At 32.7% G+C, this 25,567-nt stretch overlaps 1 protein-coding gene across 1 annotated transcript in view; it reads left to right on the forward strand.

Annotated features, from left to right (window-relative positions):
* LOC114334288 (dynein axonemal heavy chain 1-like) overlaps positions 1-25,567 on the forward strand; it is a 947,682-nt gene that overhangs the window by 83,723 nt on the left and 838,392 nt on the right. Inside the window, exon 4 of the mRNA XM_050660136.1 lies at positions 17,892-18,152. Coding sequence (XP_050516093.1) covers positions 17,892-18,152 — 261 coding nt within the window. The remainder of the gene's footprint in view (positions 1-17,891; positions 18,153-25,567) is intronic.

Below are 25,567 nucleotides of genomic sequence, written 5' to 3' on the forward strand. Positions count from 1 at the left end.
AATTTCAATGTTTTTTTTTTGAGTTTAGCATATAAAAATAATAACGTCTAAATGACACATTTTACAATAAATATTCATCATCATCATCATTCTCTTTGCCTTATCCCTATGCGGGGTCGGCTTCCCTAAATTGCATTTCTCCACACAATTCTATCTTGGATCATATCAATGTTAATCCCCTTACCAACATGTCCTGCCTTATCGTCTCCCCCCAGGTCTTCTTTGGTCTTCCTCTCCTACTTCTTCCAGGAATCTGCACTTCAGCTATTCTTCGTATTGGGTGATTAACGTCTATGTTGAACATGACCAAACCATCTTAACCTATGCTCTTTAACTTTGGCATCAATTGGTGCCACACTTATACTTCCCCTAATATACTCATTTCTAATTTTATCCTTCTTTGTCACTCCACTCATCCATCTAAACATTCTCATTTCCGCCACATGCATTCGTTGTTACTCTTTCTTTTTCACTGCCCAACATTCAGTTCCGTACATCATAGCCGGTCTTATGGCTGTTTTATAGAATTTTCCCTTCAGCTTCATTGGAATTTTTCTGTCACACAACACACCACTCGCTTCTTTCCACTTCATCCATCCAGCCCTAATTCTACTGCATGCATCTCCATCTATTTCTCCATTACTCTGTAATACCGATCCTAGGTACTTAAAACTATGGCTTTTCACAATCATTTCATCATCCAAAAATACCATTTTATTTGTAGTAACTCCATCTTTAAATGAACATTCCAAATACTCTGTTTTTGTCCTACTAAGTTTTAAACCTTTTCCTCCAGAGCTTGTCTCCACTGTTCCAGTTTTTGTTCTAAGTCTCTTTCACTATTTCCTACTAACACGACATCATCAGCATACATTAAGCACCATGGAATGTTACCCTATAGTTTCGCTGTTATCTGGTCCAAAACTAATGAGAATAAATACGGACTCAACTAATAAATATTCGTCAATTTGTTATAAACAATTTTTTTTTCAAATTTTTTTCACTAATTATGATAAATAAAAATTGACACAAAAAATTTTCTATAAAAAAATTAACAAACTAAATTAGCATTAAAAATTTGTTAAAGACTTTTTTCTTTGTACAATATTAAAATATATATAGTATTTTTACTACAAAAGCGATATTACGTAGGTCAAAATTTTTGACGTAAGAGAACTGTCAAAACATTAGAATGTGACTTTTCATTATTGCCATGTTTATTATAAACATAGCAATAATGAAAAGTCACATTCTAATGTTTTGACAGTTCTCTTGCGTCAAAAATTTTGACCTACGTAACATCGCTTTTGTAGTAGAAATACTATAATGTTGTATTTTACATTTAATTTTACAATCTTTATAACAGGTAGTACACTAATACACTTATATACATAACACTTATATACATAAGTAGTACACTTATATACATAATAGATTTATAATAGAGGTTGTCCACCATTTTTTTTATATACACACTTTGTGAGATTTTGCCAATGATTTGTGGAGGGACGCCGGTGTTCAACATTCTTCCATGGAGAGTTTGGAGTAGTTCCAATGTCTCTTTCCAACGTTTTGAACTTGCAGTAAGTTCAATGTGTCGCTAAGCCTTCGATAGCTAAGTGGAGAACTTTTAATGAACCGTAAGATGCTGTAATTCTGGCCTGTTGAATTGTGTATGTAAATAAAACACTTTTATTTTGCTATGACTGTAATGAAGTTGAAAAAGGGCAAGAAATAGAATTTTACATGTGAACAATTGAGCTACAACTATCCGTGAAAGACGCCACCACACATAATTTTACACTTTATGTACCGGCTTTTTGCTAATTGCCGCGTGAAGAATTCTCTTCGAACAAGCGTAGTGAAAAAGTGCGTTCTTAAGAAGTGTCGATAGTTGACTGACTGTTGCACCCTTGCATCCCGTTAACAAAACTTTCCGTTGGGGGTGCTTTGGGTAAAAAGAAGGCGGAGAGTAACATTCTTGGAAGATTTCTTCAGACACTGCGTAATGGAATTATTTTATGGTTGTTACAGAGGCGGCGCGGAAATTTGTTGTTGGTGAAATAGAGTTTATTTTGGGTGGAGAATACAGTTCTCCAACATTCCCCCCGGCGTTAGAGCGTTGTGGTCTAACCTACTCTTCTATACCTTGATTAGGGAGAACCGAAATTTTAGAGATTGCCCTTGTGAATTGACCATCGATGGTCTTCAACTTGACCACTCTGACTTTGCCATCTTGCCCGGGCATTGTATCAACTACCCGTGCTAAAGGCCATTTTAGAGGAGGTACATTATCCTCTCTCAGAAGAATTAAGTCATTGACTTTTACGTTTTCCCTTGGTCGGGACCATTTTGGAGAATTTTGTAACCGGTTCAAGTAATCAACAGACCACTTTTTCCAGAAACTTTGTTGTATTTTTGCAATTTGCTGAAACATGGATAGTTTATTTTCCGGAATTTTTTGTAAGTTTTGCTCAGGATGTGCCGACAGGCTGGAGCCAATTATAAAATGCCCAGGACTGAGAAAGGTGTAATCTGAAGGGTCGCTGGACATGGAACAGATAGGCCTTGAATTCATCACAGCTTCAATTTGAACCATGACAGTGTAAAACTGTTCGAAAGTGAAAGAAGAACAGCCTATTAGCCTACGCATATGATATTTTGCGCTTTTTACTGAAGCTTCCCAGAGCCCAGCCCAATGAGGAGATCTAGGGGGGATAAACTTCCATGAGGTTTGATTTTCAGAAAGGTATTCCATAATGGTTTGAGAATTAGACTTATTTTGAAAAAAATTGTGTAAGTCATAGAGTTGGTTTCTTGCACCAGAAAAACATGTGGCATTGTCACTGTAAATGACAGTTGGGTTACCACGTCGGGAAATGAACCTCTTAAGTGTTAATAGAAAGGAAGAAGTTGTTAGATCAGAAACAACCTCAATGTGCACAGCTTTGGTCACCATGCACACGAAAATGGCTATGTATGCCTTGATTTTTGGCGCTTTTCGGAGTGAAGAAGATTTTAACAGAAAGGGTCCACCATAATCTACACCCACTTTTTGAAAGGGTCTTGTTGTAATGGACAACCTATCTTCAGGTAAATTACCCATAAGCTGTTGTGCAGGAGCACACGAAAATCGGAAACATGTGGTACAGTTGCGAATGATTCGTTTTGCTTCCTTTAGACCATTGAGAGCCCAGAATTTCAAACGAAGATTTGAGAGAACTGTTTGCGCACCAGCATGTCCCAATCTGAGATGTTCATTTTTGATGATAAGATTGACGATAGGATTATTGGATGGGAGCAGTATCGGATGTTTTTGCAAATAGTCTATGTCGGGACAGTTCGTAAGTCTGCCTCCAACTCTGAGAAAATTAGAAGAATCTAAAAATGGTTTTAGTGACATGAAGTTTTTATTCGAAATAAATTTGTTATTTTTAAGCGCCGAAATTTCTTTCGAAAATGCATCACCCTGTATTTTCTTCATGATGAAATCCATTGCATAATTTAACTCCGCAACAGAAAGAGGTTCAGAAATTTTTTGTTTTTTACAATTAGAAATAAAACGAAATACGTACGCTACTGTACGTTTTAAGCGTGAAATATTTGAGAAACGTGAGAAAATTTTTATCCAGAAATTTTCCATATTAGAATTTACCACGAGGCTTATTTTTCTTTCCTCGGGAAGGTTTTCGAGAACTCTGTCATTTACTAGATTGGAAACATTGAAATTTTTATCTCGCAAGCATTTGGGACCTTGCCACCAGAAGTCGCTATTGAGAATTTCAGAACCAGACATTCCTCCCGAAAGAAGGTCTGCGGCATTTTGCGCAGACTTAATATGAAGCCATGTAAAGTTTTGAGTCAACTCTTGGACAAGAGCTACCCGGTGAGCCACGAAAACCGACCACCGACTTGGATGACTTTTACACCACGACAGAGCTACTTGGGAGTCTGACCAGAGGCTGACTGAATGAAATTTTATAGATTGATTTTCAAAGATAGAAATTATTTTTGCAACAAGTTTTGAACGAAGAACCATTGCGCACAGCTCAAGCCTAGGAAGTGTTACCGTCTTTAACGGAGTTATCCTTGATTTGGAAGAAACTAATGCACAAGAGATGGTCTCATCTGAATAGAAAGTTCTTAGGTATACGCATGCGCCATAAGCTGCCATGCTGCTGTCTGCAAATCCATGAAGCTCAACCTTCAGAATTATTTTTTCAGAAAAATAGAAACGGGGAATTTTTAATTGTTTTAATTGTGACAAGTCCTGTAGAAAGTTGTTCCAATCGTTTAGAATAGTTTTGTCCGAAATTTCTGTGTCCCACTGAATTTTTTGCAGATAGAGTTTCTGCATAAGCATTTTGCCTTTAACAATAAACGGATTGATGAGTCCCAGAGGGTCAAAACATTGCGCTAACGCAGATAGGATTTTTCTTTTTGTTATTGGTGGGCAGAAATTATTTTCGGGGACGGAAATTGTTATTTGGTCTTCCGCAGGGTCCCATTTTAGGCCTAGAACCTTACTGGAAGTGGAATCGAAATTTAGGTCATATTCCTGAGTAGCATTTTTTGAATGTTCTGGGTTGATTTGTTGTAGGAATATGGATGAATTTGAATGGAATTTATGTAAAGTAAACCCATGGCGGTTTAGAACAGAATTTAATTGCTGGAGTATTTCGAGCAATTCTTCAATATTATTTGACCCACATAAACCATTATCTACGTAGAATTGGTTTTCGAGAAAATGCGAGGCCAATGGGAACTGAACTTTATTTTTATTTGAAATTTCTTGCAAGATTCTCGTCGCAAGAAACGGGGCGCTATTCGTCCCGTATGTGATAGTATTTAATTGAATATATTTTATAGAATCGTGGGTATCATCCCTCCACAGAATATTTTGTAGAAAGCGTTGATCTTTGTTGATCCACGTCTGTCGAAACATTTTTTGAATGTCACAGGAAAATATGAATTTTTATTGCCTGAAACGAACCAGAATGTCGAATAAATCGGGTTGAACCTGATACCCTTTTAATGAAATGTCGTTCAGGATTTTCCCTGTAGAGCTTTTACAACTAGCGTCCATGACGACACGCAAAGTTGTACTTTTATTTTGTTCGTTGATGACACATAAATGTGGAATAAAATATTTTTTGTCCGAATTTTCATTTACGAACGAAAGAGGTACATATTCAGCATGCCCTAAAGAAATATATGTGTCAATGAAATTTTTGTACTCGAAAAATAATTTTTTATCTTTTTGGAATTTATTTTCGAGCGACAGAAAACGCCGTTTGGCTATAGAAATGAATCACCCAGTAATTGGTGTTCTTGTGCACTTTTTAATGGAATATCTACTTCAAAGCGTCCATTTTCAAGGATCTTTGTTGTAGTTTGAAATATTTGTTCGGCCAGCTCGTCAGCTTCCGACAGAATAGGTTTTTGAGAAAGTTCTTCCATGTTCCAGAATTTCATGAGCAGCTCGTCCGTGCTACACGTAGAAAGTAGAGCAACATCTCCAGAAGCATTGTTTGCTACTGTAGGTGCCGTCAAGTGAGGAGCAATCACGCCGGCTATTAGGTACCCCAGATGAGAAGCCTGCAAAATTGGAAGCCTAGGGCCCAGGAAGCCTAACAATCGGGCCGTTAAAGGTTTCCCGTTTTTGTCGAAAATGGTTACTTTGGCCGTAGCTACAAGTATGTTTAAATTTTTTACGGACAAAGCAGAAAAGGAATTTGTAAACGGTTCTTGCCCTTGAAACGAAGGACCTTGAAAGTTTGAATTTGACGACTGTTCGCGTTCGTAATTGTTTGAATTTGTAGAAGTGGAAGGACTTTCATTTTTATGGGTCGTAGAAAAAGTATTATGTTTACCCGAATTATTATTTGTTGCCAGAATGTGCAAATTTGTATTATGGCGCCTTTTACAAACGGTACATACATGTTTTGATGAACAATCTTTAGAATTATGCCTACCTAGGCAGTTTACGCAGAGACCTTTTGAATTCACGAATTTTATTTTGTCATCATGCTGAATGTTTTTGAAAAAGTGACATTTGTAAATTTTATGACCTTGCTTTTTGCAGAAAATGCAATAAAAGTCAGAAACAAAATTATTTGACGGATTCTTTTTATCTGAATCCTCTGATGTGTTATTACTGGATGCATGATGTGAAACTTTTACGTTTTTGGCTTGCCTAGGATTTGTATTTTCCAGGCTTTCCAGAACAATGCACCTTTTTTCAAGAAATTTAAGAAAAACATCTAATTTTGGTACATCTGAATGATTTCGCTCAGTTTCAAAAAGTCTCCTTGTTGAAAAATCTAATTTGCTTTCTAGCAGGAAAACTAAAATTATATCAATGAGCTCTGCACTTGAAAATTGCAAATTTTTTAGCAATTGCATATTTTTTGTTACGGTAGTTAGAAAATTTCTGAGGGCTTGCGGTGAGCTGTTTCTCAGTGTAGGAATGTCTATAATCTCTGTTAAGTAAGAATTTATGATTGTGACCATATTCTGATAGCGGTTCTTTAGAATATCTAAAGCAATCGAAATATTTTCATTTGTGACTTTCAAAGAATCCACCAACTTAAGAGAATCACCCTGTAGGTAACTTTTCAAATAAAGAAACCTTTGGATGTCAGAAGAGCTCAAAAAAACTTTCGAAGTCCCCTATTTGCCCGGAATATTTGCATATGCTTATTTCCGGGAGCTTTACGGCCACTTGCTTAGCGGCAGCGACGCGACGCTCCCTGTATTGGTAATATCCAATGCTCTAATCGAACTTTGTATTTTTGACAGAACCGCAAAATAATTTTCTTCAAATATGGCACGATCACATTTTTGAGAATCATCCAGGAATTCAATTTCATCCTGTACGTTATTGTAATCAGAGAACAGGTCTTGTAATCGACCTTCTCTTGTTTTGAATGAGAAAACATCTTTTTCCGAGTCATGGTTTGCTTCTAGCCACGTTTGAATTCTATTAACAGAATCTAGAATGGAATGCTTTTTGTTTACTAATTTATTTAAACCTTTTTTGCTCATTGTAATAACTTTAATTTGTTTATTTTTGAATGAAATTATTATTTATTTTTGAATTTTAACAAGCATGCAATATTAAACCAAAAATTCAACCCTGAATAGTTCTTTAAATAGTGTTTAACTTTATTAGAGTAACATTTCGCAAGAGATCTTTGAAAATTAACTTTTTGAATTTACATCTGAATTTACTCTTGGTACTTGAATGTGGGCTGCTTTTCCTGGAATCAGCTAGTCCTTGAACACCACTTCTTGAAGTAAACTATTATCACTGTTTTTGTTCACAGAATGTTTATTTGTCCGTAGAATAAATAACGCAATCACTTTGTCTCTTGGAATTATTGTCTATTCGACGAGAATATCCGAAAAACGCGACACTTATAATGTCTTTTAGAAAGAGTTGGCATTAGCCAGAAATGTTTTTTAACAAAATAATAGAATTAGATAGAAACTTGAATTGAGTGTTTTTAGGCCAGAAAAGTTCGGTCGATGGATCAAATGTGGCTCTAAGGGCCAAATTCGGCTCTTAGAAACAAAATCCGGTCTCGAAGGAACAAAATGGAGGGACGCCGGTGTTCAACATTCCTCCATGGAGAGTTTGGAGTAGTTCCAATGTCTCTTTCCAGCGTTTTGCACTTGCAGTAAGTTCAATGTGTCGCTAAGCCTTCGATAGCTAAGTGGAGAACTTTTAATGAACCATAAGATGCTGTAATTCTGGCCTGTTGAATTGTGTATGTAAATAAAACACTTTTATTTTGCTATGACTGTAATGAAGTTGAAAAAGGGCAAGAAATAGAATTTTACATGTGAACAATTGAGTTACAACTATCCGTGAAAGACGCCACCACACATAATTTTACACTTTATGTACCGGCTTTTTGCTAATTGCCGCGTGAAGAATTCTCTTCGAACAAGCGTAGTGAAAAAGTGCGTTCTTAAGAAGTGTCGATAGTTGACTGACTGTTGCACCCTTGCATCCCGTTAACAAAACTTTCCGTTGGGGGTGCTTTGGGTAAAAAGAAGGCGGAGAGTAACATTCTTGGAAGATTTCTTCAGACACTGCGTAATGGAATTATTTTATGGTTGTTACAGAGGCGGCGCGGAAATTTGTTGTTGGTGAAATAGAGTTTATTTTGGGTGGAGAATACAGTTCTCCAACAATTTGTACAAAGAAAAAAGTTTTTATGTTTCTTTAACAAAATTTTACTACTTTGTTAGATTTTTAAAATAAAAATTTGTTTTCATACTGTTTTGTGGTTATCTTTGTTGCCAACTTTTATTTATCACAATATTAGAGAAAAAGAATATTGTTTATAACAAATTAATGAACATTTATTGCAAAAAGGGTCATGCAGATGTTATTATTTTTAAATGCTTCACCAAATTAAAAAAAAAAACATTGAAATTGGTCCATTATTAACAGAAATATCGCAAAATGCTCCTCCGTTAATTTTCAGGCAAAAAGTTTTCATTTAAGGTGCTATGAAAATCATTATTTTTCAAAATATTCTAGAATTTTTATTATGTATATAAATGGCATTGTTAAGTAGTAGGGTTATAGTCTGGGCTGATTATCGGAGAATAGGCCATTTTTGGGAAAAGCTATTTACCAGCAATTTTATTGCTGAAATCGAATTATAAGATCCTATATATTAATAATATAGGTATGCAAAGTCCTCAGATAGTGTGCTACTTTTTTTATAAACAAAATGGCGGACGAAAATCGTGTTTTTTTCAATTATTGCCTTATAACTCCGAAGATTTTAACTTTACAACAAAAACACTCGAACAAAAATTCACCGTGATTAAATTCTGCATAGAGACGTGCTTTTTCCGATCTGCTCCGACAAAAATTTTCTTCGGAAAATGCGTGGTTTCCCAACAAAATCTTTAATTTTCAAATAAAGTTTTAGATAAGTAATTATCTACCAATAATTAAATAATTCGGTGACTTAAAAGCCTTCTTGGTTTAGATTATAGTTCCAGAAGCTGGTGAAAATTACTCGAATATTTTAGCCACAATTCAATTGTTAATTAATAATTATTTATAGTCGCAATAATAACCAAAATAATTATGATACACTGATTAAACTTTGAAATCTTATAAAGATGAGATGCCTATTAACATTTTGTCGACAAAATATAAATTTTTTATTTTTTTTGCATAATATTTAAATGATTAATTATTTATATGGGAAATAAGCCACAATTAAAATGAAAAAAATAATTTTATTAACGTTTCGACGCCCAAATCGGGTACCGTTGTCAAAATACAAAATATTACTAAAATAAACTAAAGTGTTGTTGCTAAGCAAAAAAATTCTTCTAATAATTTATTTAATCTCACTCATTTATATTGGCAATTCAGACATTATATTATACATTTTAAAGTAGAAGACTTTAAAATGATATTGCCAATATTTATGAGTTGCGTTCCTGGGACGACTTACTGAAAGATAGTTCATTCGATTACATGAAATTAACCCCAACTCAAGAATATCCGTCATAAAAAATTATAGCATGTGATATGTCTTTAAAAAGACAACCAAATGCAACGACAGTAAAATTCTCGCGTTAGAGACCTCATAGTAAATCACAAGGGAAAACCAGGAAAAACCCTGTGATACTATCCCGACATCGTAAGTATTTGGTCTTACATTAATTTACTCTCAAAAAATAATACCAAATTCTGACTTGTAACATGTTTAAATTATAAATAATATTAATAATACTAGATATATAAGTAATACTAAAATATAAAATATGTACTAGCTCTATATTATTGACTTACTAATCTTGGTATTTTCTTTCTATTGACTTCCTCTTTCAGTATGGGTAACCACATCCTACTGCATTCTACCGAGGAATTTGCGACACAATTGGTTTCATTTAGCATAATTAGAGCCGCTTCTTTGATTTTTCTCTTTTTACTATCTGATTCTTTCAGGACTATACTTGAATCTCTCCACTGAACTCTATGTTCATTATCCCATGCGTGTTGACATATTTGAGATCTCTCAAATTCTGTATTTTTAATATAAGATTGATGTTCACTTATTCTAACGTCTAATGGTCTTGATGTCTCACCTAAATAAAATTGTTCGCATTCACAAGGTATTTTATAAATGCAATTCTTTGTTCTTTCTTGATCATTGTTAGGTTTAGTTTTAGATAGAATAGATCTCAATGTGTTTGTTGCTTTGAATGTTGTTGAAATGTTGAATTTATTTCCTATTGTTTTAAGTTTCTCGGATAGTCCTTTTATATATGGTATTGATATTTTCCTCGTATTATTTCTGGTGAATGTTGTAGGATCCCGTTCTAAGTTGTTCTGTTCCAGAATAGAATTCTAGAATTATTAAAATTCCAGACGTTAGAATAAGTGAACATCAATCTTATATTAAAAATAGAGAATTTGAGAGATCTCAAATATGTCAACACGCATGGGATAATGAACATAGAGTTCAGTGGAGAGATTCAAGTATAGTCCTGAAAGAATCAGATAGTAAAAAGAGAAAAATCAAAGAAGCGGCTCTAATTATGCTAAATGAAACCAATTGTGTCGCAAATTCCTCGCTAGAATGCAGTAGGATGTGGTTACCCATACTGAAAGAGGAAGTCAATAGAAAGAAAATACCAAGATTAGTAAGTCAATAATATAGAGCTAGTACATATTTTATATTTTAGTATTACTTATATATCTAGTATTATTAATATTATTTATAATTTAAACATGTTACAAGTCAGAATTTGGTATTATTTTTTGAGAGTAAATTAATGTAAGACCAAATACTTACGATGTCGGGATACTATCACAGGGTTTTTCCTGGTTTTCCCTTGTGATTTACTATGAGGTCTCTAACGCGAGAATTTTACTGTCGTTGCATTTGGTTGTCTTTTTAAAGACATATCACATGCTATAATTTTTTATGACGGATATTCTTGAGTTGGGGTTAATTTCATGTAATCGAATGAACTATCTTTCAGTAAGTCGTCCCAGGAACGCAACTCATAAATATTGGCAATATCATTTTAAAGTCTTCTACTTTAAAATATATAATATAATGTCTGAATTGCCAATATAAATGAGTGAGATTAAATAAATTATTAGAAGGATTTTTTTGCTTAGCAACAACACTTTAGTTTATTTTAGTAATATTTTGTATTTTGACAACGGTACCCGATTTGGGCGTCGAAACGTTAATAAAATTATTTTTTTCATTTTAATTGTGGCTTATTTCCCATATAAATAATTAATCATAAAAATGCCACAAGGAAATAGCTTCAGAACAACATTAATATTTAAATGTTTAAAAAAATAGGTATAAACAAATTAACGTTTCTCAGAAAGTTTTTATTATATTATAATTTTAAAAAATAGCTAAAATGCGCATTTCAAATATCTTGAAAATGAATGCTTTAAATCTTTTTTGCAACCATTTTCAAAAAAGTTATGAAACAGCAAAATAAACATACGATTTCTACGGTATTTATATTTTTTTTATTCTTTCAAAGCGTAGAAGTGAGTTTAAAGTACAAGCTAATTATTTACAAAAAAATATCAATTATAAGTTTAATGGTTATATTTTAATTAAAGATTATAAATATATTTTTTTGTAATTTACTCGCGCGAAAGTAGAATAATACAGTACTGTAGCTAAAATTTTCACTCGGAGCGACGACCGGCGGCCGCGCGACGTACACTTTTAATAAATAATGTATGCTGCGTGTCAGTCGCGTCGAGTGAACATTTTAGCTCCGACTCTGTATCAGGCCTACTTCTGCGCTAAAAATTACAAAAAAAGTATTTTTAATCTTTGATTAAAATATAACCATTGCACTAATTTTTGACATTCTTTGTGAGTAATTAGATTGTACCATAGACTCACTTTTAAGCTTTGAAACAATTAAAACAAATTATAAACAACGGAAAAATCGTATATTTACTTTGCTAATTCATAACTTTTTTGCAAATGGTTGGAAAAATTTTTTAAAGCATTAATTTTCAAGACCTATGAAATACGCATTTTAAGTATTTTTAAAATTAGAATATAATAAACAATTTCTGAGAAATCTTAATTTGCTTATAACAATTTTTTTTAAACATTTAAAGATTATGCAAAAAAATGAAAAATTTATATTTTGTCGACAAAATATTAAATAGGCATCACACTTTTATAATCTTTCTAAGTTTGAGATCAATGTCTCATGATTATTTTGGTTGTTATTGCGACTGTAAATTGTTAATTAACAATTGAATTGTGGCTAAAGTATTCGTTTCATTTTCACCGGCTTCTGAATTTATAATCTATACCAAGAAAGCTTTTATTTCACCAAGCTATATAATTATTGATAAAAAATTACTGGCTCAGTTCAAGCTATATAATTATTGATAAAAAATTACTGGCTCAATTATAATTATCCAATAAATTTATCTCTTCTGTAATTATTTTATTTTTAATTAAAATTGCTGTGCCTCCGTACCCATCAGGGCGATCAGATCTAAAACAATTATATCCTGAGAAGTTATAAAATTTTTCTGGTTTAAACCATGTTTCTGATAATATGGCCACATATACATTTTTTTGAATAAGTAAGGCTTCTAAATTTGGTTTATTAGAAACTGCTGAGCGACAGTTCCATTGTAAAAAGTTTATAGGGTTAGTTGTGTCTGACATGATGTTTGAAATAGTAAGTCTTGTTGTGAGATGGCTGCCGTACTTAAGTATTTATTATTAATTATTTATATGGGAAATAAGCCACAATTAAAATGAAAAAAATAATTTTATTAACGTTTCGACGCCCAAATCGGGTGCCGTTGTCAAAATACAAAATACTACTAATGGAAACAAAAATGTTGTTGCTTAGTAAAAAAAATTCTTCTAATAATTTATTTAATTTGACTCATTTATATCGGCAATTCAGATACATATGATACATTTTAAAGTAGAAGACTTTAAAATGCAATATTTATGAGTTGCGATTTGGGCGTCGAAACGTTAATAAAATTATTTTTTTCATTTTAATTGTGGCTTATTTCCCATATAAATAATTAATCATAAAAATGCCACAAGGAAATAGCTTCAGAACAACATTAAGTATTTATTAATTTGTTGTGTAATCTCTGTTTTTGATTTGTCTAAATTTTCAGTGAGTTTTAATGAACTAATTATATTAAGAACCAATTCTAAAATTACATTATTTAATTGTGATGGTACTCCTTGTGTTTGCAAGTTTGTTGTATTTGTATGCTCTGTATATTTAGACGTATTATAAATACCACCTTTTTGTCTAGGAATATTTTCTTGAGAAAGTATTTCTTTTCCAGCTGATTTCAAAGGATTGGGAGAACTTGGCCGGTGTCGCTTAAAATTTATTTTTTCTGGGTTATTACTGCTGAAGAACATTTGTGAGGAGACTTTCTTCTAGAGAACTACTATTTCTGGCAGCCATATTGGCATATGAAACTTTCGGAATTTGTTTACATGCATCAAAGAAATTTAGATTTAATGATGACATCGTATTCTTAATTTGTTTCTGTCTAGAAAATTCAGGACATGAACTTAGGTGTGTAGTCAAATGATTACCTTGACAGCTGAAACAAGTTGGGGTACATTCAATGACTGTACAATCCTTTTTATTATGGAAATCATGACATTTGTTGCATCTGGGACGTGCTTTACAATTAAATCCAAGATGTCCAAAACGAAGGCAAGAGAAACATAATAGAACTTTTTGAACATAGGGTTCGACGTCTTTAATCACTTTATTAATTGTGATATATTTAGGAAGAGTTTGTGCTTTAAAATTAACAATACATGATTTTGTTGGAACTTTGTCTATTATTGTTTTATCTTCGATATGTTTCTCTACCTTTCTATTTATTCTTCTAACCGAAACTACTTCGAACTTACAGTGCATATCATATTGTTTAATTTTATTTTTGATATATTCTTCTGAAAATTCTATATCTATGTCCCTAATTATACACTGTCTATGGAGTATAAACTTCGGAACGTAAACATCTAAATTGTTGTTTGTAAACAATGAGCAAGCTTTTTGATTGATTAAAAAATTGGCTGATTGATAATCTTTAAATTTAATTCTAATTCTATTCTTGCCTATTGAATCAATACTAGTAATTTTGTTATCTAAATTCGAAAAATTAGAGAGTATAATTTCGCCAATTTTGATATCATTAAGCTGACCTTTAAAGTTCGGAGTATTATTTTCTATATATACATGAAAAGGTCCTACGTCACTGCTCTGATATAGGAAATGTTCTTTTATATTGTCTGTAGAATTATCAGATTTACTACTTAGAGTTTCTCCTTTATTTTTTGATTTACCGTCTAATATGTTATTTATATTGATGTCACTTTTCTCTATATTATCATCTTGATCCATCCTGTTAATATCTGGAGGTTTATCTGGAGGTCTCCCTGCATAGTCCATATTAAATTTTAAAATTTTTAATAATTGAACACTTTGTCGCTTCTAATTGACGTCTCCAAACGGAAACCCCAAATGGGGTAAAATAGATTCAAATACAATTAACTTCTAGGTTTTTCTTGGTCACTGGCAATAAAAAACTATTAATGATGTAATAGATCGAGTTTTACAAGCCCAAAATATATTATTTCACTATTTAAATAGCAATTTTCAGGAGCTGTTTTTTAGATGACTGTATTTGACGTCTACAAAAGTCATAAGTGTAAGTAAACCTAATAGGAAAATAAAAATTTTAATGACAAAATTATACAGAGTGAGGGATAAAAAAAATTGAACGTAATAAATGAGTGCTGAAAGGCGTATGTGGCGCCCTCTGGGCAATACATAATTTTTGGTAGGGAATTTAGTTTTCTCGACCCAAAACCCACATACCAAATTTCATGTTGTTATCTCATACATGTCAGGAAATATTCAATAATAAATTTAAAAAAAGTTTAACTTTGACACCCTTTATCTCGGTTATTATAAACTTTGTACTAAGGTAAGTTAGCTTAAATCGGCCTATTTTAACCTCAGGAATCAGAAGTTAAGCTATGGCCCATTCTTTACCACTTACTAATAAGTACGGGTACTAATTGTTATGTATTTCAAAAGAAATAGTTATTTAACCAACAAGTGTATTAATAAGGGTGATTAACAATTGAGATATTTTAACGCGTGAGCGGTGCGAGCGCGTTAATTCTCGGGATTGTTAATCGCCATTTTAATTCACGAGTTCGTTACAAAACTTTTTCGTCGACCGTACTTTTCAGAAATAAAGATATCTTAGTTTAAATTTTTATTTACTTAACGATAAACAACAATTTTTCAGCTTTCATTAACTTTGTTCAAAGTTTAATTTTCCTTAAATTTAAAGATAAGTAAATTTAAAGATATTTCATTTGCAATTTCTGCCACTTCTGGAGGAGTTAAATTAAACTCTTCGTCAATATCCATTTTTTGATTTTTCAAATACACAGAATTTTAAACAATAAAGTAAATAATGACATACAATGACAGATATAGTACTAACAGCGGCTACTTGATTTTAATTTTTTAAGTGGGAATATAAATAGGTATTTGTTTGGTTGCCTACACCACAGGTCACTGCCAATCACAGAGCGTTTAATTAATTTATGCAAGCAATGTATGTTGTGTTGCCTATAATGAAATCGTTCATTAATATAAAATCATTCATTAATAGGGGTCATTAATCAATGATTTTGAGGGTGTAAAAATTGATCATAAATGGACGGTCGACGGAAAAAATTATTTAAACACTTCATTTTATAATATAAAAGCTATACTTACTGAAATGGAAGGTTATAAGTGACGTGATAATATCTATTATATGAAAGTAAACTTGAATTCAGGATTTGATTACACATATATTATTGGACTATACAGAGAGAGTCTGTAAAGTGGAATAAATTCAATATCTCAAATACTAATTGTTTTTTTGGAAAATGCTCAGACCCGTCGATTAGTATTTCAAATTGTCCTTTTTGACATTCAATAATAATGTATACAGGGTGTCCCAATTTAGAGATATGACGTCATCGTCGGTTTTCTTAAATGGCAACACTGTCATTTTGATAGCTAATTTGATAGGGTTTGTAAAGTTATACATAACTGCAAAATATCAAATTTTTATTCTCTACCATTTACAAGATAATAGAAAATAACAAAGTTATATCTGTAATTTGGAATATATTCAATAATTAAAATACTAACTGTTTTTTTGAAAAATGCTCAGACCCGTCGATTAGTATATCAAATTGTCCTTTTTGACATATAATAATAATGTATACAGGGTGTCCCAATTTAGAGATATGACGTCATCGTTGATTTTCTTAAATGGCAACACTGTCATTTTGATAGCTATTTTGATAGGGTGTGTAAAGTTATACACAACTGCAAAATTTCAAATTTGTATTCTCTACCATTTACATGATAATAAAAAATAACAAAGTTATGAAAAAGAAGTAATCAACTAATAATTGAATTTAACTATTTCAATAAATTAAGCAAAAACTCATAATGTTGCCCTCAATTATTGTCAAATTGTCAATGGGCAACGTTATGAGCATTTGCTTAATTGAAATAAATAAATTCAATTATTATTTGATTACTTCTTGTTCTTCATAACTTTGTTATTTTTTATTATCTTGTAAATGGTAGGGAATAAAATTTTGAAATTTTTCAGATGTGTATAACTTTACACACGCTATCAAAGTAGCTATCAAAATGATAGTGTTGCCATTTAAGAAAATCAACGATGACGTCATATCTCTAAATTAGGACACCCTGTATACATTATTATTATATGTCAAAAATGACAATTTGATATACTAATCGACGGGTCTGAGCATTTTTCAAAAAAAACAGTTAGTATTTTAATTATTGAATATATTCCAAATTACAGATATAACTTTGTTATTTTCTATTATCTTGTAAATGGTAGAGAATAAAAATTTGATATTTTGCAGTTATGTATAACTTTACAAACCCTATCAAATTAGCTATCAAAATGACAGTGTTGCCATTTAAGAAAATCGACGATGACGTCATATCTCTAAATTGGGACACCCTGTATACATTTTTATTGAATGTCAAAAAGGACAATTTGAAATACTAATCGACGGGTCTGAGCATTTTCCAAAAAAACAATTAGTATTTGAGATATTGAATTTATTCCACTTTACAGACTCTCTCTGTATATTGGCAAAAAAAAAATAATTTAATTCATATACCTATGTTAGAAATTCTATTTAGAAAATTAGTTCATATTAAATGGTAAATACTTTTGTTTAGTAACAAAAAATAAAAAACAGATGACCATAAACAAAAAACAAGAAATAAATGTAATTATATGTTAAAATGAAACTTATCAAACCTGTCGGGATTCTGGCGTGTCTGGATTTTGGCCTGTCGGGATTCTGGCGTGTCAGGATTTTGGCCGTCGGGATTATGGCTGTCGGGATTTTGGCTGTCGGGATTTTGGGGTAGACCGTAAAAACCATAGGTAAATTATAGAAACGGTCTAATATCTCTAGAAATACACTTCCAAATGAAAAACCAAAAAACCCTTGTTTAATATTTTTCAAAAACCTATCGAATGACACTAAACACGACCACCCTTCACACCATGGAGGTGGGATAGGTAGTAGCTTTAAAATATTAAACAGGAACCCCCGTTATTAACATTTGTTCGAAACGTTTTTTTAGAATTGATGCTAGATGGCGCTATAATAGGAAAAATGTGATTCATTAGCGAGTATTTAAATTTTGATGATGCAGTTAAAAACGGTATAATTTATTTTAATATTTTGTTTATAATTTACATTAATACATTTCAGATTGGCTAAGAGCGCACGAAATCTGGATGGATAATCCCATCAACCAGATTGATGCAGAAACTATAGAACATACTGTCAGCGATATGTATAAAATGATGGTGAGATCAATAAAAACGTTTGCGGACATTCCCACCATGCAAAGTGTTGCGATCGAGATAAAGAACCAGATTGATGAGTTTAAACCATTGATACCTCTTCTGCTGGCCCTGAAGAATCCCGGCATGAAGGAGAGACATTGGGAGCAGTTCGAACAAGAAACAGGTATGGAATTAAATATATAATATTAATTGGTCAAAAAGTAATGTTAGTCCAAGTCATCATCATCATCATTGGCTCGACAGCCCTTTCTGGGTCTTGGCCTGTTCCAGGATTCTTCTCCACTCTGATCTGTTTCGTGCTTTTTTTTCTCCAGTTTTTTATTTTTAAGGTTTTTATATCATTTTCTATTTGTTCTAAATATCTCAGCTTCGGTCTTCCTCTTGCTCTTTTTCCTACTGGCATCTGTTTGAATATTTTGTTTGGTATTTCGCCTTCTTCCATTCTTTCTACATGTCCCATCCAACGCAGCCGTCCTATTTTAATGAATGTTATGATATCTGGATCCTGGTATATTTCGTATAGTTCAAAGTTGTACCTTCTTCGCCAAATTCCATTTTCTTTTGTGCCCTTATATATGTGTCGCAAGATTTTTCTTTCAAAAGTGGCTAGCAATGTTTCCTCTCTTTTAGTGAGTGTCCAGGTTTCTGAGCCGTATGTGAGTACCGGTCTTATTAGGGTTTTGTATATTTGGCATTTTGTTTTCCTTGCGACGTTGTCTGATCTTAGTTGCCGAATTAAGCCATGATAACTTTTATTGGCAATAAATATTCGCCTCTTCACTTCCTCTGCTACGTTATTATCAGATGTGACTAGGGATCCCAAGTATGTAAAGTTTTTTACCCCCTCAATGTTGTATTCTCCTATTGTTATATTTTGTGGCTGCCTTATTTCTGTGTTTTTACTTACCTGCATATATTTTGTTTTGTTCTGGTTGATTTTCAGGCCACTATTTTGTGCAGCTCGTTCTATTTGATTGAATGCCTCTATCATTTCTCTTCTTGATCTTGCGATTATGTCAACATCATCTGCAAATGCTAGTATTTGCACGCTTTTATTAATTATTGTTCCTCGAGTATTGACTGTTGTGTCCCTCATTATTTTCTCGAGTACAATGTTGAAAAAGATGCATGATAGAGCGTCTCCCTGGCGTAGTCGCTTTTTCACATCTATTGTTTCCGTTAGTTCGTTTTGTATCCGGATTTTACTTTCTACTTTTAGAGATTCTTTTATCAGTTCTATTAGTTGTGTTGGTATATTAAATTCTTTCATTGCTTTTATTAAGAATTCTCGGTTTATATTGTCATATGCGCTTTCGAAGTCTATGAAGAGATGATGTGTGTCGATGTTATGTTTACTTGTTTTTTCAAGGATCTGTCGCAGAACAAATATCTGGTCTATTGTTGACTTCTGTCTACAGAAGCCACTTTGGTACCTGCCAACTATTTTTTCAGCGTGTGGTCTAAGTCTTTCATAAATGACGTTGGACATTATTTTGTATGCTGCATTCAGCAGCGTGATTCCACGGTAGTTTCCACATTCTAACTGATTCCCTTTTTTATGTAATGGTACAATAATACCACTATTCCACTCCGCTGGTAGCTGTTTATTTGACCATATCTTTGTTATCAATACATGTATTGTTTTCTGTAGTGCGTCTCCTCCTTCCTTCAGTAATTCCGTTGCTACTTGATCCGATCCCGGTGATTTATTGTTCTTTAATTTGTCTACTGCTGTTCTAATCTCGGCTATTGTTGGTGGACTCTTTTCTCTGTTGTCTGCTTGGTCTAATGGTATATCAGGGTTCGTCTCACTCCCATCTCCTTCAAACTTTTCCGTAAAATGTTCTGTCCATCTTCTTAGTATCTCTTGCTGTTCTGTCAATATATCACTTTCCTTATCTCTACACATCGTCGTTCTCGGTTTGAAGTCTTTTCTGCTTTTGTTCAGTTTCTGATAAAATTTTCTTGTCTCTGTCGATCTACTTAGTTTCTGCAGTTCCTGAAGTTCTTTGTTCATATATTCTCTCTTTTTTCTTCGGTGAGTTTTCTTTTCTACTCTGTGTAGTTGTTTATATTCTTCCTCTGCTTGTCGGGTTCTGTGCCCCTGTTGCATCAGTAAATATGCTCTGTTTTTTCTGTCTGTTATAATCTGACATTCTTCGTCAAACCAGTCATTCGTTCTTGTTCTTCTTTCTTTACCTTCTATGCCTAACACTTCTTTAGCTGTCTCTTTTATGATTTCTCTGCACTCTTCCCACTCCTTATTTGGGTTTTCATGTTTTGGTCTGTTTTCTAGTTTGATGCTTATCTTTTCTTTATACTCTTTATTTTTGTTTGTTTCTTTGAGTCCTTCTACCTTGTATCGTTCATGTTTAGAGCCTCTTTCCTTTTTGATGTTTGAAATTCTAGCCCTTACTCTACTTTCGACCAGGTAGTGATCAGAATCCGCATTTGCCCCTCTTCTGGTGCGGACGTATATTATATTCGATTGGTGTCTCGAGTCTACAATAACATGATCTATCATATTTACTGTCATTCCATCTGGGGACTTCCAGGTACCCTTGTGTATATCTTTGCGAGCGAAGTATGTGCTAGCAATCACCATGTTAAGTGATCTTGCTAGGTTTATTAACCTATTGCCATTGTCATTTGATTGCTCATGGAGACTGTGCCTACCTATTGTGGGTTGGAATTGCTGTTCTCTTCCAACTTTGGCGTTTAGGTCTCCATAGATTATTTTTATATCATTTTTTGGGCATGACTGATATGCGGACTCTAGTTCATCATAAAACTCTTCTTTAGTTTCATCTTCTTTTTCTTCTGTCGGGGCATGCGCATTAATTAGACTGTAATTAAAGAAACGTCCTTTAACTATTAAAATGCACATTCTGGGGCTAATTGCTCTGAAATCTCTTATAGTATGTTTTACTCTCTTGTTTACTATGAATCCAGTGCCCAAGACGTGATCTTTAGGATCGCAGCTGTAGAAAATCGTGTGGCTTCTTTTTTCCATTATATTGTTTCCAATCCACCTCATTTCTTGTATGGCAGTTATGTCTATTTTGTATCTATTTAGTTCATTTAAGAGATTTTGGAGAGCTCCCAATCTATACAAGGTTCGAATATTCCATGTCGCAACCCTCAAGTCGTATTCCTTTTTCTCGCACAGTCGTCGTCGTTTGATCAGTCCGGCTTTTCTTCCTTTCACATTCATAACTCGTAGTTTTTCTAGGAGGAGGTAGTTAACCTTCAGCCCAACCCCCTATTCATCGGAGGACCAGGACTCCCTTCTTCGCCAGCCCTGACCCCACCTTCCACTGGGGTTGGTTACCCAATCTCCAGTGGGACTGCTCAGGTTACCGGTGTGTACCAGCTTGGAGGTGAAGATAGGAATTGAGTAGGAGAGGCTAAGTGATGCCAACAGGATACGACATCATGTATTGCGCTTCACTACCCCTTTACACACCGTTAGTCCAAGTAATGAAGCTTAAAATAGAACAAAACCTCGCAATTTTTACATAACGGACCGATTTGCTTGAAAATTTGAGAATAACTAATCCAAGGTTCAAAATCTATATGAGGCCGAAATGCGCTTTTACCATAGGGGTGGTTGCCACCCCATCTCGGAAGTGGAAGTTTTTTATTTTGTTTTGACCGCAAAAGTTGGTAAAAACATTCATTGTAAGCAAAAAACTTTTTATACATTGTTTTGATAAAATTAATAGTTTTCGCTACCGAAAGTGTTAGTTTTATACGAAAAAAAATCAATGTTCAGTTTTCTGCTAATGACTCAAAAAGTTTTCGTTTTATCAAAACAAATTTGCTTAACAAAAATGTACCTTATGAAAAAATAAACAAAACCGATTTTTTAAATTTTCTTTAAGACCAATAATAATCAAGTTATACTTTATTATATGTTAGCTCTTCTTCGCCAAATGCTAGATATTGAAGTTTCAAAGTCAAAAGACGAGAAAACTATGCATTTTTCGAAGATAACTTTTGCAAACTCATTTAAAGTATTGAAAAATATCTATCTCCAGTAATAAAAAAAGTCTCTAGCTTAAAAATTAAGTGACTTGTAATAAAAAGAATGTCAGTCCCTATTTTTTTCAGCGAAAAACTGATCGGAAAAACCCCTTAATCGCCACCCTGATTAAAATTAGTCATTGACCTTATTTGGTCTTCTTTATTTGTGTATTCTTAATAGGTTCTAGAAGTTTCTAGAATCATTAGTTTTTAAAAAAATGGGGTTAAAATCGAATAACGAATTTTTGTAGTTTGGTAAAAAATGGCCTTTTTCTTCAGAATAGAAAGATTAGCATCAGAGATACGAAAAATGTTTGAACAAAAATTGTAGCTTATTTAATTCTCAAGAACATGGTTTGCAAACATTTTTTATACGGTACAAATTGTGTGAGCTATTGACAATTAAAACTAATAATAACATTCAAAAACCACCTTTACCAACCCTTTCATAGTCACCTCTTTTTGTAATTGAGGATTTTAAAGAGATTTAATAACAAAAACCTGGTAGATCTTGTAAAAACCTACAAAATTCTTTTTTACCAAACTTTCTAAGATAGAAAATAAACGGTTAAGAAATCGATATATTTTTTTTGAAAAAAAAAGGAGAACTCTAATTGGAAGCATAATAGCCTAAGTTAGCGGTGTTTTTAGTAATTGGCCTAATTCACTCTTCTTCATTTATGTATTATTAATAGACTATAGAAGTTTGACTGGCTTAGAATTATTAGTTTAAAAAAAACTGGAGTTAAAAGCGAATAACGATTTTTTGATTTTTTGTAGTTTAGTAAAAAATGCCATTTTTTTTCAAAATATAAAGATTAGAATCAAAGATTCGAAAAAATGTTTAAATGTGAAATTGTAGGCTATTTAATTTCCAAGAAGATGGTTTGAAAACATTTTTCCTACCGCAAAAATTGAGTGAATCGTAAGTGAGTATATCGAAAAACATTGATTTTTTCGCTATAAAACTAACGAACTTTCGATAGCGAATAAATCGAAAACTATTAATTTTATCAAAAAAATGTATAGAACATTTTTTGCTTAGAATGAATTAGTCCGTTCTTTAACGGTAAAATATTGCAAAACCTCTAAATTTTAAAGAACCGCTTGGATTGACATGAAATTTTTCATACACATAGCTAATAAGCCAAAGAAAAAAAGTGATATTGTGCCGATATGTGCTCTTGCCCCGGGGGTGCTTTTCACCCCCTCTTGGGGGTGAAAAAGTATTCGTCCAAAGTAAGTCCGGAAATTGATAAACTGAATAATTTTAAGTAACTTTGTTCTATAGAGTTTTTCACTAAGTCAATACTTTTCGAGTTAAAAAAGATCAAGGCAGGTTTTGTTTATATTTGATTCAGAGTTGGACCACCATCTCCATATAGCTATTTCAGCATCCTTATGCCTCATCGGTGAAGCTCAAAAGTCTCAACTTTTCGAGTTATTTGCCAGTGAATATGTTCATTTTTTAACAAAATAACCCCACTTTTAGACGGTTTTTTGCAAATAACTCAAATAGTACGTATTTTGTCGAAAAAACATTCGTAGTAAAAATATAGCATATAAAAAATTAAAAAAAATAGTGTATATATCACGTTTCTATACCTAGTAAAAGCAGAGTTATAGCTAATTAAAAATAGGTTCATATTCGTCAAATTCCAAATGAAATATTTTAACGTAAAATAACCAAAAATGAAGCACATTTCGGGGAAAACTCATTACAACTTGTTTAAAGTGTTTAAAAAAAGGTTCATTTTGTTTTATAAAAAAAATTTCTAGCATCAAAAGTAAACAAGTTAAGCTCAAAATAAAGTTAGACCCTTTTTTTTGGTAAAAAAATCGGGAAAATCACCCCCTAATTAGTATCTCAAATGAACTTAATCGTTACGACTTCACAAGTTTCTTGACCCGTGTATGTATTGTTTATATGATCTGTAAGTTTCATCGGTTCAAAGTCCTTATTTTTGAAAGGGCTGTAGGTAAAAGGAGTTGAACGAGTCACTCATCACGAATGTATGCAAATTTAGAAACACCAAATCTCAATCAATTTTTGTCTAACAGAAAAACAAAAAAATACATGATATTCTGAAAAGCAATGCTGACTTTTTTTGTTTTTCAAAATTTTTGGTATCTCTAATAATTTTTAAGTTATTTTGAAAAAAAATATATTTTTCAAAATTAAAATTTTTAAAAGGTTTACTTTAAAACCAAATTTTTTCCAAAATAAGCACTTTGAATCTATGAAACTTTAAGATCGTATAAACACAACATAAATAAAATAATTTGTGGAGCGGCAACGATTAATTTCATTTAAGTTGTTAATTAGGGGGTGGTCTTCCCGATTTTTTTTGCCAAAACAAAAGCGACCAACTATATTTTGAGCGTAACTTGCTTAAATTTAATGCTAGAAACTTTTTATAAAAACAGAAATAAAGCTTTTTTTTAAACACTTTAAAAAAATTATAATGGGTTTCCCCAGAAAGTGCTTAATTTTTTGGAAATTTCACTTCGAAGTATTCTATTTGAAATTTGGTGAATATGAATCTATTTTTCATTGGCTATAACTCTGGTTTTACGAAGTCCAGAGACCTAACACGTACACCATTTTTTTTACTTTTTTACAGGCTATATTTTTGCTAAGAACATTTTTTTCGACAAAATACTTACTTTTTGAGTTATTTGCGAAAAACTGTCTAAAAATGTAGTTATTTTGTTGAAAAATGAACATATTCTCGAGAACAATAACTCGAGAAGTGTTGACTTGGCGAAAAAGCTCTATAGAACAAAAGTTACTTAAAATTAGTCAGTTTATCCATTTCTGGACTTATTTTAGACTTATATTTTTTCACCCCCAATAGGGGGTGAAAGTCACCCCCAGGGCAAAAGCACACATCGGCACAATATCACTTTTTTTCTTTGACATGTAAGATATGCGTATGCCAAATTTCATGTCAATCCAAGTCGTTCTTTAAAATTTAGAGCAAAAACCGTGAAAGAATGGACTAAATGTTGTTATCAACTTTTGCGGTCAAAATATAATAAAAAATATCCACCCTCGAGATGGGGTGGCAATCATCCCGATGGTAAAAGCTCCTTTCGGCATCATATAGATTTTGATCCTTGGACTATCCACTACTTATTCTCAAATTTTCAAGCAAATCGATCCATTCTGTAAAAATTGCGAGGTGAAAAGCTTCGGTTCCTGGACTATGTAAGTTTTTTTAAAGTCGCCTCCATATTTCTATTGCCCATCCATTAAAGTGGCCGTATAAATGTTTGGTATGTGTGTGTTTTTTGTTTTATTGGCACTGGTTTTCACAACCAACTGGCCAGTCAATTTCATAATTATTTTTTAGACTATAACTTATCAATAACTCAGGGGAGTAATGTGTAGTGTCTGTGTTAAGTAAGTGTCTTGTTACTTTGCAAAGTCGACGTCATTGTCTTTGCAAAGAGACGCGAATTGTATCCGAACGTCTGCGGTCCCTCCGGTGAGTACCGATCCCACAAGGACAGAATCCATTTTCATTTATTAATTTACAATAAACAAAA

The sequence above is a fragment of the Diabrotica virgifera genome, chromosome 9 (assembly GCF_917563875.1).
Source record: "Diabrotica virgifera virgifera chromosome 9, PGI_DIABVI_V3a".
In the NCBI taxonomy this organism is placed as follows: domain Eukaryota; kingdom Metazoa; phylum Arthropoda; class Insecta; order Coleoptera; family Chrysomelidae; genus Diabrotica; species Diabrotica virgifera.